The sequence below is a fragment of the Pyrgilauda ruficollis genome, unplaced genomic scaffold (assembly GCF_017590135.1).
Source record: "Pyrgilauda ruficollis isolate IOZ18807 unplaced genomic scaffold, ASM1759013v1 scaffold19, whole genome shotgun sequence".
Classification (NCBI taxonomy): domain Eukaryota; kingdom Metazoa; phylum Chordata; class Aves; order Passeriformes; family Passeridae; genus Pyrgilauda; species Pyrgilauda ruficollis.
In genome coordinates, this window is record NW_024518095.1 from 6,126,556 (window position 1) to 6,138,982 (window position 12,427).

At 37.7% G+C, this 12,427-nt stretch overlaps 2 protein-coding genes across 7 annotated transcripts in view; both read left to right on the forward strand.

Annotated features, from left to right (window-relative positions):
* Positions 1–616, forward strand: part of LOC121352526 (RAB3A interacting protein) — a 33,016-nt gene extending 32,400 nt beyond the window's left edge. For all 6 annotated transcript variants that reach the window (XM_041465564.1, XM_041465566.1, XM_041465565.1 and 3 more), the window contains one exon: positions 250–616. In XM_041465564.1, the coding sequence (XP_041321498.1) occupies positions 250–332 (83 nt within the window). In that variant the 3' untranslated portion in view covers positions 333–616. The remainder of the gene's footprint in view (positions 1–249) is intronic.
* Positions 617–3,158: 2,542 nt separating this feature from the next.
* The window catches only part of MYRFL (myelin regulatory factor like), a 40,055-nt gene continuing 30,786 nt past the window's right edge, over positions 3,159–12,427 (forward strand). The window contains exons 1-2 of the mRNA XM_041465506.1: positions 3,159–3,204; positions 9,871–9,961. Coding sequence (XP_041321440.1) covers positions 3,159–3,204; positions 9,871–9,961 — 137 coding nt within the window. The remainder of the gene's footprint in view (positions 3,205–9,870; positions 9,962–12,427) is intronic.

Here is a 12,427-nt window from a genome sequence, read left to right on the forward strand (position 1 = left end):
TATCCATTTTAAAGATATCTAAAATCTGAGGATTTTTTAATAGGACTCTCATTTACAATGTTTAGAATATGTGCTCGAACAAATTTTGTCATGACCGAGTACAATTAACCCTTACACGTACTAATGCTGGTTTTACCAGATGTTTGTTATGAAGTTCCCCATAGCTCATGTAGAGTAAGGCAGCCTGAATACATCACTTGAAATAAAATGTGAATTTGGTATATGTAATGATATTTCTGTCTTTTTTAGTGGATCAGATGTTCTGGGAAGTTATGCAGCTGAGACGAGAGATGTCACTAGCAAAACTTGGCTATTACAAGGAAGAGCTCTAAAACTTTTTACTCTTGCGCGTGCATGAACTTCATTGAATATACATAACTAAAATTGCTGAACCTCTTTTTGTCACTTGATATTTATTTCCACAAAGTGGGTCCAAGATCTTTCTCCATTTGCAGATGGCACTAAGAAGTACTGTGATTGTTTTAAACTGACCTATGCTGTATATGCGTACATATAATACTTAGTTGAACAAATGTGGTAAGCACTTGCAGGTGTATTAGTGATTGTAATTTACATTTAAAAACAAAACTTCTGATTAAAGTGTTAATCTGAAACAGTCTCTGTCTTCTGTTCTTTGTGATGCAGAATGTGAACCTCCCCAGTAGGACACTCCAAAATATAAAACTGATTTTATGAAGAGCAAATAAATGCCTGTTATTTTCTTCATTGTAGTGTTTAGGTACACTTATGTAGCTCTCTGTGCGTGTATGCCAGTACAGTTAACAGACAGCTGGGAGAACTTGGAATTGTTTGAAGTGCTGCTTTTCTATACTTGTAATTTTAAAAAATACTTATGCAGGAAAAGAAACATATAGTGAAGAGTCACAGCACAATAAACTTGAGTATCTTCTCTTTAAGGAGGGGTGCTTCTCAAATATGAAGAAACAATGAAATTATTTTGTTTGATTTTTGGTTAGAAATCTATTTTTATCCATATATGACTGCTAAAAAGTTTCTCTTTCCCTCTAATTTTCTTTCACTGGAATTTTTTCATTCCTTTAAATTAGTTTTTTCCCCCCAGTCTTCTGGGATTTCCAGTTTTTAATGTCTTATACATAAGTTCCCTCATAGTTGTTCTTGAAACTCAGAAATTTCCATTATGTGATTTCTTTAACATGCTGATCATAATTTCCATATAATGTTACAATTTGTATGTGTATGAAAATTGTGTATGAATTGTGAATGAAAAAAATGGTGTCAGAGAACCCCCAAAAAGGATCCTGGCCTCTTAAGAGATGCTTTTTCTGTTGGGAGTGTTTCTTTGGCACTTGAAGTTCAAGTGGTCATTTTTTTTCCTGGGCATTGTCTGAGCTGAAAGCAGACAGTTGATGTTACAAGGAACGTGGTTGTGGGTATGAACTAGACTTGCCTTTTTGGAAAAACATTGGATCTCAGTCCTGACAACTATTTATCAGTTGCACACAAGATTAAAACTTTGACAGGTAAACTGACTAGAAGGTGAGCTTATACAGGTTTTTTTCTAACAAGAAGCATCTTAGTGGATCTCTTCGATGTTGAACAAAACCAACACTATTCGTCATTGTCTTGCTGCAATGTTCTCCATTTTCATAAGAGTCAGTAGCATGGGCAGTGAAATTTAATACCATGCTTGTGTTGCTTGTATATATGTGAAAACACTTTGCAAGTGTTGACTCTGACCAGACATTTCCATGCTAAGGTAAAACAAACAACTGAACCTAGTTATTATTAGTATGGAGTATGTAGGTCCAACCTGGGCAGTTTAGTACTGAGGGAATACTCCCTTCACTGGATACTACTTGCTGTTGTAGAAACCTGGAATAGTTCTACCAGCAGTTGTTAAAGGATTGTTTATCCTTTCAATAATGCTAAGGAAGTCTGGCTTTACTCGGTCTTAGAAAACAAGCTGTGTTTATTGATATTAGTCTTTTATGTTAGGCTCATAAATGCTTCCTAAATGCTTGTTAATCCTTAGTTTAGATAATGAGATAGAACTGTTTCCATGATTAGCTAACAGTAGGCAAATGTTAGCCAGTAGCTGGTGCTGTTCTGATTTGGTATTCTTTAAAACAAAACCCTGTCACTCATTTAAGCAGAGGAAAGGGTCCTTTCTATACATGGTAGTATCTAAAATTTATTATGCTGAGGTGATTTTTTTGTGCAAAGGTCTACCCCATGTAGTTCATCTCAGTAGTAATGACTGACTCAATTGCATCAGCATCTTGTAAATGCTGGCTTCTGTCTTCATGTCCCTAATCCAAAATTCTTTTCTGTATTTTTATATGAGGTGTTTATTGTGAGAAACCCATGTCACTGTGAGTGCCTGGGGCTTGTAAAAATTGGACAACAACTACTTGTCTAGTGAATATAATTACTTCCAAAAATGTCTTAATGTCAGACTTCATTGGAACTTTTGTTCATAACCAAATGCCTTTTTGTGATGTCTACTCAAACACTTGATATTTCTCTCATGTTTATTTAGTGGTGACAGAATGGGCAGTTTTCAGTGTTTAAAGATGAACTAAGAGAAAGTGTAGTAGAGTTTGCTGCTACCCTTAAAAGAGCTTTGTTCCGTGTTCTGCTTTCCCATATGTTTTCCAATGTTACTTTAGACAAACAGGCTAATGTGTGATTTAGTTGTGTTAACAATAGTAACAACATAGAAGTTCTCCTTCCCTATCAGTGATGGCTTTGCTCTTGCATTTTTGATTACTATTGCTTTCATTGGTACTACTAATTACATGACCTGTGTGAAAGTACAAAGACAAGATAAGTAATTTTTATTGATGCATTTTTTGCGCATGTGTAATTAGTACTGGGACCAAAGGTCCTTAAAACGAGAACATTAGACTTATTGACTGGTTAGAACCCACATCTCTTGCCTCTAAAGCCTTGTTAGATTCTCCTTTATGTGTAGGTGAAGTCCTTTACATAAAGCCTAAGTATAATCCTGACAGTAGTTACAGAGGAGTAAAATCAGCTGGGACAAAGTCATTGAAGTCTATGACAAAATCATGATGTATTCCTTGGCGTGTTCATAATCATCTGGAGGAGACTGCATTTGTCCCAGCGGGAGCTCTTCAAGTAGTAGGAAAGCAAAACACTTCTGCTGGCTTTTCATGGATGTGGTGGGAGAAAATGAGGCCTTGCAGCAGTTCTTTGAAGGTAAGACTAGTTTCAGGAGAAGCCTTAACAATTTTTAGTGTCAGCAAAACCAGTAATTGTCTGGGGGTAACTGAGGAGGAAAGGAGGAAGAAAAAATGCTCTGAAGCTCAAAGCTGTGTTTACACTAAGTTATTGTGGAAATCAGTACCAGAATGATTACAAATAGTGCAGATGTGCTGCAGTGCCTTTTTCTTTGTGCTCTGGCCAGAATACCAAAGGGAAGGCGCACCCAGCAAAGCCTGCAGTATGAGCAAGGTAATTGCCTTGAAGAAAAACTGGGAAGTGACTGAGGACTCATTGCAGTATAACACTTCTGAAATCTTAGTGATTTTCATGTAGTTAGAGATCTCACTTCCTTCTCTGTTTTAGCATGTCAGGTAAAGAGGGTTTTCTTTCCACTAACTGAAATGGCCTGATTGTAACCCGTGAAATGTTAATTGTGTCAGTATCCTCAGGACCCTTCTGAGGAGTTAAACTTGAATATTTTTGTCTTTTAGCTGGGGTCATCTGTCCTGCCTTTTTCTCCAAGACATTTTCTATTCAAGCTGGTCCAATTAGTTTCATAATTTTCTCTTACTACACAATTTACTTCCTAATAGATTCTATAATAAAATTGCATTTTTAGACTTTCTGGTAATGTGTTCAAAGGCTTTTTACTTTTGTATTCTTTTTCTACTTTTTTTTCTCTCCCTTCCTCCAGTTTGCACTTTGCTTTTTGTTTTTAATATGTAAACTGTTCTGTTCTAAGCTGCTTTTGTTGTACTTGTTTTCAAAAGCAGGTATTCACTGATCTCAAAGTAACTTGGGAAACAACTAAGTTACCTACTTGGGAAAATCACTCTTGTGATTTGCTTTCTGTGTTACTCTTTTCCCTGCCCCTCTGTTGGCCTGGGTGAGATGTGGCAACTGTAAATTTTAAATTTTAGTTTCAAGCTAAGACATTAAAAAATTGATCAAGGAAATACATTTAAGCCAAGAAATTTAAATTGCTGAGCTACAATATAGGGCTGCTAAAGCAAATGTATTGTTTATAGATGGTAGGAAATTAATACCATGTTGCTTTAAGTTCAGTTTATGTCAGGGAGTTGAAAGGCTAACAAAGTTTTTGGCTTTGCTTTCAGCAACATAATGCTTGGTTTTATCAGGCTTTTTTTTTTTTTTTTTTTTTTTTTTTTTTCCCAATAGCTGCGTTGCACAGCTGATAAATATCAAAATATTGTTGAATACAAATATTACAAAAAAGCACATTTTTTAGGAATTCTCTTGGAAAACATGACTTTCTAGGGGAGTATAGGTTAGATTCTGTTGACTTTTGTGACAGTGGTACTTTGATGGTAGAAGGTGTGGCAGGGATTTTAGCTGTGTGAACACTTTAATGAGGATTGCTATTTTTAATTATATAATTATTACTTCAACTCTTTTTAGAAGGTCTTTTGGTCGTGTATGCCAGTGTGAGGATAAAGAAGCCCTGTTGATTCCTTTTAATCACAGGACAAATGAAACATCTTGGGATGTCATGTCCCTTCCATAATATGTGGTTCAGCTGTGTTCCGTTAGAATGTGACAAAGGTCTGCTCAGGCCATACAGCATGCAGTGATGCTGTTTGATGGCTGATTTCATTATCTGGACAGGGATATGCGTCAAGACTGCAAGAGCCAATCATTCATTCAGCATGGAGTAGGCTCTCTTGCTTTTATAAACCATAGGTAAGTCTGCAAAGGGAGCAAGCTGAAGTAAAGAGGTGGTTAGCCCTCTTTTCAAGCAGAGGTTGTATTTACTGAGCACAGAGCCAGTTTTAAGTAGTGGCATCTCTGCAGCATAGCACTAGAGCTTGTGGGCTGGCTTTGTAACACTTCAATGAGGCAAAACCTCATGAAGCAAGAGTCATAAATTGCTAGTGTTGATTTGGTGGTCTCTGTGATTAGTCATAGCAATGGCATTGCTTAAAACATTGTTTTTCAAGGCTATGAAAAACTGGATCTTGTGATATCAAGTGGAGAATGGTGCTAGTGAGTGGTTCCTCAGTGGTTCAGTTTTGGCTTACAAACGCATCAGCTGGCAGTTAATGAATCTATAGATCTGCTTGGTAAAATTATTTGACATTCATGAACAAAAAGAGTCCCCTCTGCCTTGTGCTTTAGCTCCTTACAGTCCATATTTGCTTTGAGGCTCACTGGTAAGATGAAATGGCATCTGCAGTATTGAGAGGGGACAATCTGAAACAGGATTATTTTCTCAAGGAAACTGATATAATGTGTGTTTTCCTGGCAATCACTTCTTTGAATAGTTGACAGACCTTTTAGATTAGATATGACTCTGGGATTTGACCATGGCTTTTTCTCCTTCAAGTAAATGGCTTTTGTCTAGTGTTGCTGGGAAGTTCTATTTTTTTTCTGTTTTATTTCACTTGCACATTAGAGATTTCATCTTTGATGCAGATTTTTTTCCTATTATTCTTGTTGAAATGAGTATTTATAATTAAAACATTCTGCATTTTAGAGTCTGTAAGTTCCTATTTGTCAAGGTAAGGTCAGAGCTCCCAATTAGCTCTTCCACCTGTGTGTGGCAGAACAATCTGTTCTTGCTGATGTTATCAATGAGAGAGATCAGGTAGAAGGTCATCCTAGTTGCACTGTTGAACTTGGTCTTTTCTGTTGTAAGGTACTTTGAGATGTCTGAAATGTGTTTTGTCTGTGATCTAAAGAAATCTCTTCCTTAGTGGAATCATCACCTCTCTGTATAATCATACTTCTGCATGGGTAACATGGAACATAGATTAGAGTTTGTGGGAAGTAATGAAGCCACTGAGGGGACATGCCCTTAAAATACAAAACACTTAAACCTCAGAGGTGCCACACAGCATTTTAAGGATGAGAGTTTGAAACGGGAATAAAAGATGAAATGGAAAATACAAAATATTGATGATAAGATTGTTTCTATAGAAAATGTTACTTTGGGGGGAAAAAGCCTATCAACACAGATTTGCTCCTTACAATTTGTATTAACAGGTCTTCCTGAAGTTGAATAACCTAGGTTGAGATATCTTCTGGCTGGCTGCAGCTGGTTTGTACTTACAACCCTGTACTCTGCAGCTTGTGTCAATGACAGCAGATCTGTTCCTGCAGGTCTGTCCAAACTGGAATGAGCTGAACTTTTATACACAATTCAAATGGCAACCAGTTTTGGAGTCCATTACCATGAAAGAAGGGCCTATAAGTATAAGCCCCTTAAGTAATTCTTATCTTAGTGTAAGTCAGTGAGGTTCAGCTGGACCACTGAGCCTGTATAGTGGAGCTCATGAAGTGCTGAAGCTTCTTTTTGTAAAAAAAAATACTTATTTTCATGGTAAAGTGTCTTTACGTGGAAATCAGTTATTACTTCTCAAGCAGAAACATATCCCTCAAGTTGCAAGGCTTTGTAGTAAACATGAATTTGTCTGTTCAGCAAGAAAGTATTACTGAACACTGACCATGTTCTCTGCTGTTTTTAAACCTTGAGCTGTATATAAGGAATGTTTCCTCTGTAAAGTAGCTGATGTTTTAACACTGATCTTACTACAGATAACTGGACTTGGCTGGGAGCTTCCTGGCATCCTCTTCTAATGTCAGGAAATTACTAGTTTAGTATTGATTTTTAGTCAATACTATTTCTCTGTCCCCCATCGTTCACTTTCCATTTAGATACCACTGAAAAAGAGGCAGCTGAATTAAATGCAGTTATACATAAGGCTACATGAAAGTGTTCAGAGACTTGATCAAGGTAGGTTTTTTAGGGATTGAGACTTGGTCACAGGACCATAGAGTCAAGCTGAGGAGCCAGGTGGTGAGATCCTCATGCCTGGAGGAAAGAAAGGGATGTCTGCCAAAGAGTAACTGCCAAATTAATAGGCTGGAGTTCAGTTCTCCTTGGGGGCCTGTGGCTGAGTATTAGGGACAGGCTAGGTGAGAATGGACAGGAAACAGAAGACAGTGGTAGTACTGACAGATTTTAGACTTGGGGACAAACAACAGAAGTATCACGCTTAAGAAGAAATGAGAAAAATATATAATCATATGCAGCCTGTGACTGCAGTGTGTGTTCTGCAAACATTTGTGTGTGAACCCCTGTCATGGCTCTGGCTTGTCCTTTGATCTTCATCTGTTGGTTGGGTAGCTGGTAGTCCTCTGCACAGTGACACCAAAGTTGAATGTGTCACTCAGTGTAGACTCTTCCAGAGACGTCTGGGCACATTGCACCATAAACTGTGAACTGCAAGCAGAGCCAAGCTGATGATTGAGGCTGCTGACTCCACATATCCTCCAGCAGCTCTTAGGCAGGCACATGGTTCTGTGCTTCACAGAGGCCTCACCGTAGGGCTTGTCCTGCCACATACACACAGTTAGTTCTCTGCTCTCACAAGCATGTAACATCCAGGTGAGGGACTGTCTTGCTTGGTGCCCATATCTGTTAAGTACTTACTGTGATCAAATAGCTGTGAAATGGATGCCACCATTTCAAATAAATTTGCTTATGATCCAACAGGTCATCCTCTGCTGAAACGGATGCTAGTACCAGCACGTGACGGCACTGACCTGGAAAGTACATTAACAGAGATCTGCAGGGCAGCAAAATGTACCCAATCTTCCATGTACCTGCGTCACAAACATTCATTAGTGGTGGCCTGTCTTCCTGGTGTACTTCCTTCCTCTCCCAGCACTGCTTATTCTTTCATTCTCCTCACCACTTAGCTGTTCATGCAAAGTGGAGAGATTAAGCAGAAATGATAGACATTTCTGTTATCGTCACTTAGCAACAGAGCTAATCTCTGAACTGTGGGATGTCCACTTGAAAGGCCTTGTCCATGTTTGATTTAGAGCTGTATTTGATTCCAAAGAACCTGTCTCTGATCTTGGTCAAAATAATGGATTCTTGGTTGTATGGTACAGGAAAACATTTTGTATTTGACCTCTGGCCTCAAGTTAGTAATGAAAGTATATAATTCTTCATGAGGGTTTGGTGGTTTGAACAGGAAGAACAGGTGGGGTAAAAGAAGAAGTAGAGAAGAGAATAATTTTCCTGTGGACTACATTAGTACAAAGGAGAAAGGTTTCTAATTCAAGGTAGGGAGACCTTACATTCAGACATGAAGAATGAAAGGGTGAGAATCCAACAGGTTTGAGGAAGTCTGCTAAGGAAACTCAGGCTCTTTTGCACTCTCTAACTGGTTTTGCAAAGCGATCTGCTGCTGCTTCGAGAATTTGTGTGTTCCAGTTTTGCTGAGATAAGCTGGTGGGCTGCACCTATTGAATCTGTTCTCTGGTGTGCATGGGACAGTTTTGTTTACAACGTCAATAAATTGAGATGTGAGGATCTATCAGTAGAACACCTCCAAGTTGCTATTCCCCCGTGAAAGGCAGTGAAAATTAAGCCTACAGCACCAATAAGTAAACAATACCTAGATTAATCTATGACCACAAAGCAATTTGGGAAATGTTTATTAGCAATGTGGATTTATGTATTGAGGGAATCCTGTGCAAGGTAGTGGATTTTTAGGTTCTGCTTGCATGAATGTCCTTTCTGAACACTGGATCAAGAAGGAACAGTATCAGACAAAGACATCAGAGAAGGAGCTGAAGATACATTAGGGTAAGTGTCCTGTGCAAGGTAGTACAGTGAGAAGACAGCAAGTGCGCCAAAAGCAGTGACTACTCCTTGACTCAGAGGCAGAGATTAACCTTTTGTGTTCTCACCCACTGCTGCTGAGCTGGGGGGGACATGGCTGGTGTCAGACTCTGGGGCTGAGCCTCACATCTCCGGCTGTGTGGGCTGGTCCATTTTATCATGTGTGAAATGGGACAGAAGCACTTGCAGCTCAAGCAGGAATGTCGAGGTCCTTATCTTGTTTGCATTCTGACTGGCCACACCTGTGTTTATGGAAGGCTTGCTGCAGAGGTGGGGAGCCTGCAGAGTAAGGCTGCTTGGCTGGGTTTTTCAATGAGTGCCCGTTGACTTTCTACAAAAGTTGTCATGAATTCCGGAAACTTTATAGTCATAAAACCTGTTTATAGCCTTCAGTTACTAAGCAACACAGGACAAAGTACTGAACTTTTCTATTTGCCAATACATTTAACATGTTAGTGGGCTGGTTTTTTAGGAAGAATAAAAGGAAACCACCAAACATTTTTAAGGCTTTATTTGGGCTTTATTTAAACTCAGATGGTGGATTTTAAAATGGAGTTTTAGATCAGAAATTCATTGCAGTACTTGCGAGTACTAATGCACCAAGTGGATCTGTGTAAGACAATATCTGAGCTTCAACCCAAAAAACTGTTAAGACCTCAATGTAAAGGAGATGGAAACTATCTTCAAAACCCTTTTTTCTCAGTTGCAGACTGTGGTCCTTTATCCTCCTGCTGTAGTAATTCCCCCGAAGCCTTAATGCCGTGCATTCAGTGGTGTTTGCCCAGTGCTGCGCTGTCATCTGCAGTGCCCCTGTACTTTGTTAATTACTCTGCATTTCTCATCATCCTTTTTCCCAGATGACTAAACCAGAAGCATAACCCTTTTGTTACACATGAGACATGGCAGATTTGGTTTTCCTTTGTGTAGGAAAATTGGCAGCATCACTTATTCTGAAGCACTGACAATTCCCTGTGAATTTCTGTATTTTTTACTTTTAACCTTAGGGCAAGATGTACATGGAGCCTTGGAAAATCCCATGGTGGATACAAGCCTCTTGGAAGAATTCATTAGTAGTGACATAGAGTTTGGAACTTTGTAAGTATTATAGCAACATTTACTTCCTCTCCTTAGCTGCAGCTCTTGAATTGTTTTATTAGTAGATAAAAACAATTTATCTATGCCATGATAAAATCTGAGTTTCAAGAGGATTGTGGCTCTCTTGGCATTTTTTCTTGAAGCTGCATAGGAGAACTTAGACAAAATTAACTACAGCCAGTAATGGAAATATGGTAGTTTTCTTATTCAATGGAATGAGTGATAAGAATGTCTGAGTTGATTCACAACTGTCGAGCTAATTGTGACATTAAATGCAGAGCTGTTACTTTAACGTTCCTGTAAGTGCTAATTTACTGTTTATGTACAGAAAAAGTGATAAAAGTGAGACTACTGTATAATACATTGAGAGAATAACAGAAGTCCCCCAGTCTGAAGGAAGCAGAGCTACTGTTTTCACCCTAATACTTAGTTAGAACAGAAACTGTCCATCAGTGTCTTTTGAGACTAACTTTAAAACTATCAAAGGATACATAGTGCAAAGGCTTATGGTCAGGGGTGGAAAATTGTGTGGTACAGACCTATCAAAGACTTAAACACCAAATCTTTCATCTAGACCACTGTCAGATGGTTGTTGTTCAAGGCAAAATACTATTAATAGCGTGATACTCACACTTGCCAAGAAGCAGAGCAAGAAGGGATTTTTAAAAATAATTAAGCATGGAAGTTTTCATTCTAGATAGATCCAGCAGCACATGTTTATTTAAAGTGGGCCAATTAGGCTCCTAACTGCTCTAAGTCATGAATAATGAATTAATTCTCTTTGCCCACACTATAAAAGTAAAGAAGAATGAAAAGAAGGTTGTATGTAAATATCCATAAACTTTATTTTTAGAGTGACTAAACGTGTTTTAGGTTAATGAGATTATTGAACTCCTGTATGACAACTTAAAAATGTTATTTTGCTTTTATACATAAAGTATCGCCAAAATGTAAATGTGTATATATATGCTATTATGTAGCTTAAGTAAGTTAGATGTTATAGTGCTACAAAGTACTTACATGCAAGAAAACCAAAACTATTAAGTTTTGGAGGCTGAACAGGATTTTACAGTAATATTAGAGTTCTGTTTTGTTATTTATGGCATTAAGAACATTTACTGAATCATTAGATCTGTACAGGTCAAATTATTAAGCATTTGTCTGTAGTGCAGAAAATTTGTGCGTAAACAGAATAGAATCTCATAAAGAAACATGTCAAAATACTTCAAAGGAGAAAAATATTAAAAGCCTCCAAATACACATACAAAATGCAGAACTCCATAATATCATGTGCAATGAACAGGGTGCTATTGCCACCAAGGTCTTGCATGTACCTTGAAATTTCCATTAAAGATCATCTTGCATCAGAATGGTGATCAGCATTACATTTATTCTTCTCTTGCATTACATGTGAAGCATCATGTGATTTCCTCATCTTTTCCCACAGTAATACCTTCCACATTATCAGTGAAAGGAGAAAAAAGGTTGCCATGTCCTTTGCTGAGTAGGCATCTCATTGATATACTGTTTGTAATGTAGAATCATTTAAACTACAGATTATTTTCTTTTCCTTCAAAAAGCACAGTATCAGTTTCAGTGAAATTCTAACTTGGAGATATATCCCTACTATCTCTTTACTTCATAAATACTTTCTCCTAGAAAGTGTCTGTCTTTCTATTTTAGTGAAATAATCTACATTAAAGCAGAAATGAAGTACCAAGGCAACATTTGAAGTGAGAATATGAACTGAATGTGCAGAAGGGAAGTTTTAGACTTTTATAGATGTATCTTTTAAAATTTTACAAAGCACAATTGGCATTCAGTATATATGGATCAAATATGTCACAGGAAAAAAAATGAAAATGAAATATTTACTAAGTATTCAAAGTCGAAAACAACGTTTAGAGTGTTATAGTCATGGTATTTAAAAGCATCAGAGAATCTGTTTTGAAGGAAATTAAAGAATATTCTAATGTGGAATTTTAAAATTGATTTTTAAAGAGGAGCTGTGTGGTTGAATCTAACCCAAAATTCAGGGTTGTGGATGTAACATGTTAGAAGACCAGTAGCAATACCATTAAGAAATACACAAGCACATGTCAAAAGTAACAGGCAGTAACCAAAAATGAAACTGCTCTCTTTAATGCTATCCAAACTCAGAAATATAAAACCTGCCAGGGAAACAATAGAGTGAAAAATTTCCATTGATGCTTGAAAGTATTTGCTCTGTGTGTGTGAACATGCCTTTTATACATATGAGGATGTCTCTTTAAGGAATTTTATTTTATTCAGCTTCTGAGAGAACACTCAGCTTTGGTACAGGAGGTGTGTCTCACTAGATTTCTGTCATCCTTCCTCTGCTGCAGCATTTTTAGCCTAATATGCACCTTAAGACTTGTGTTTCAGATCAGGCTTCAGAGCAGTGTTTGAGCTGACAATTCATAGGAAAGGATTGAGAATCCATTT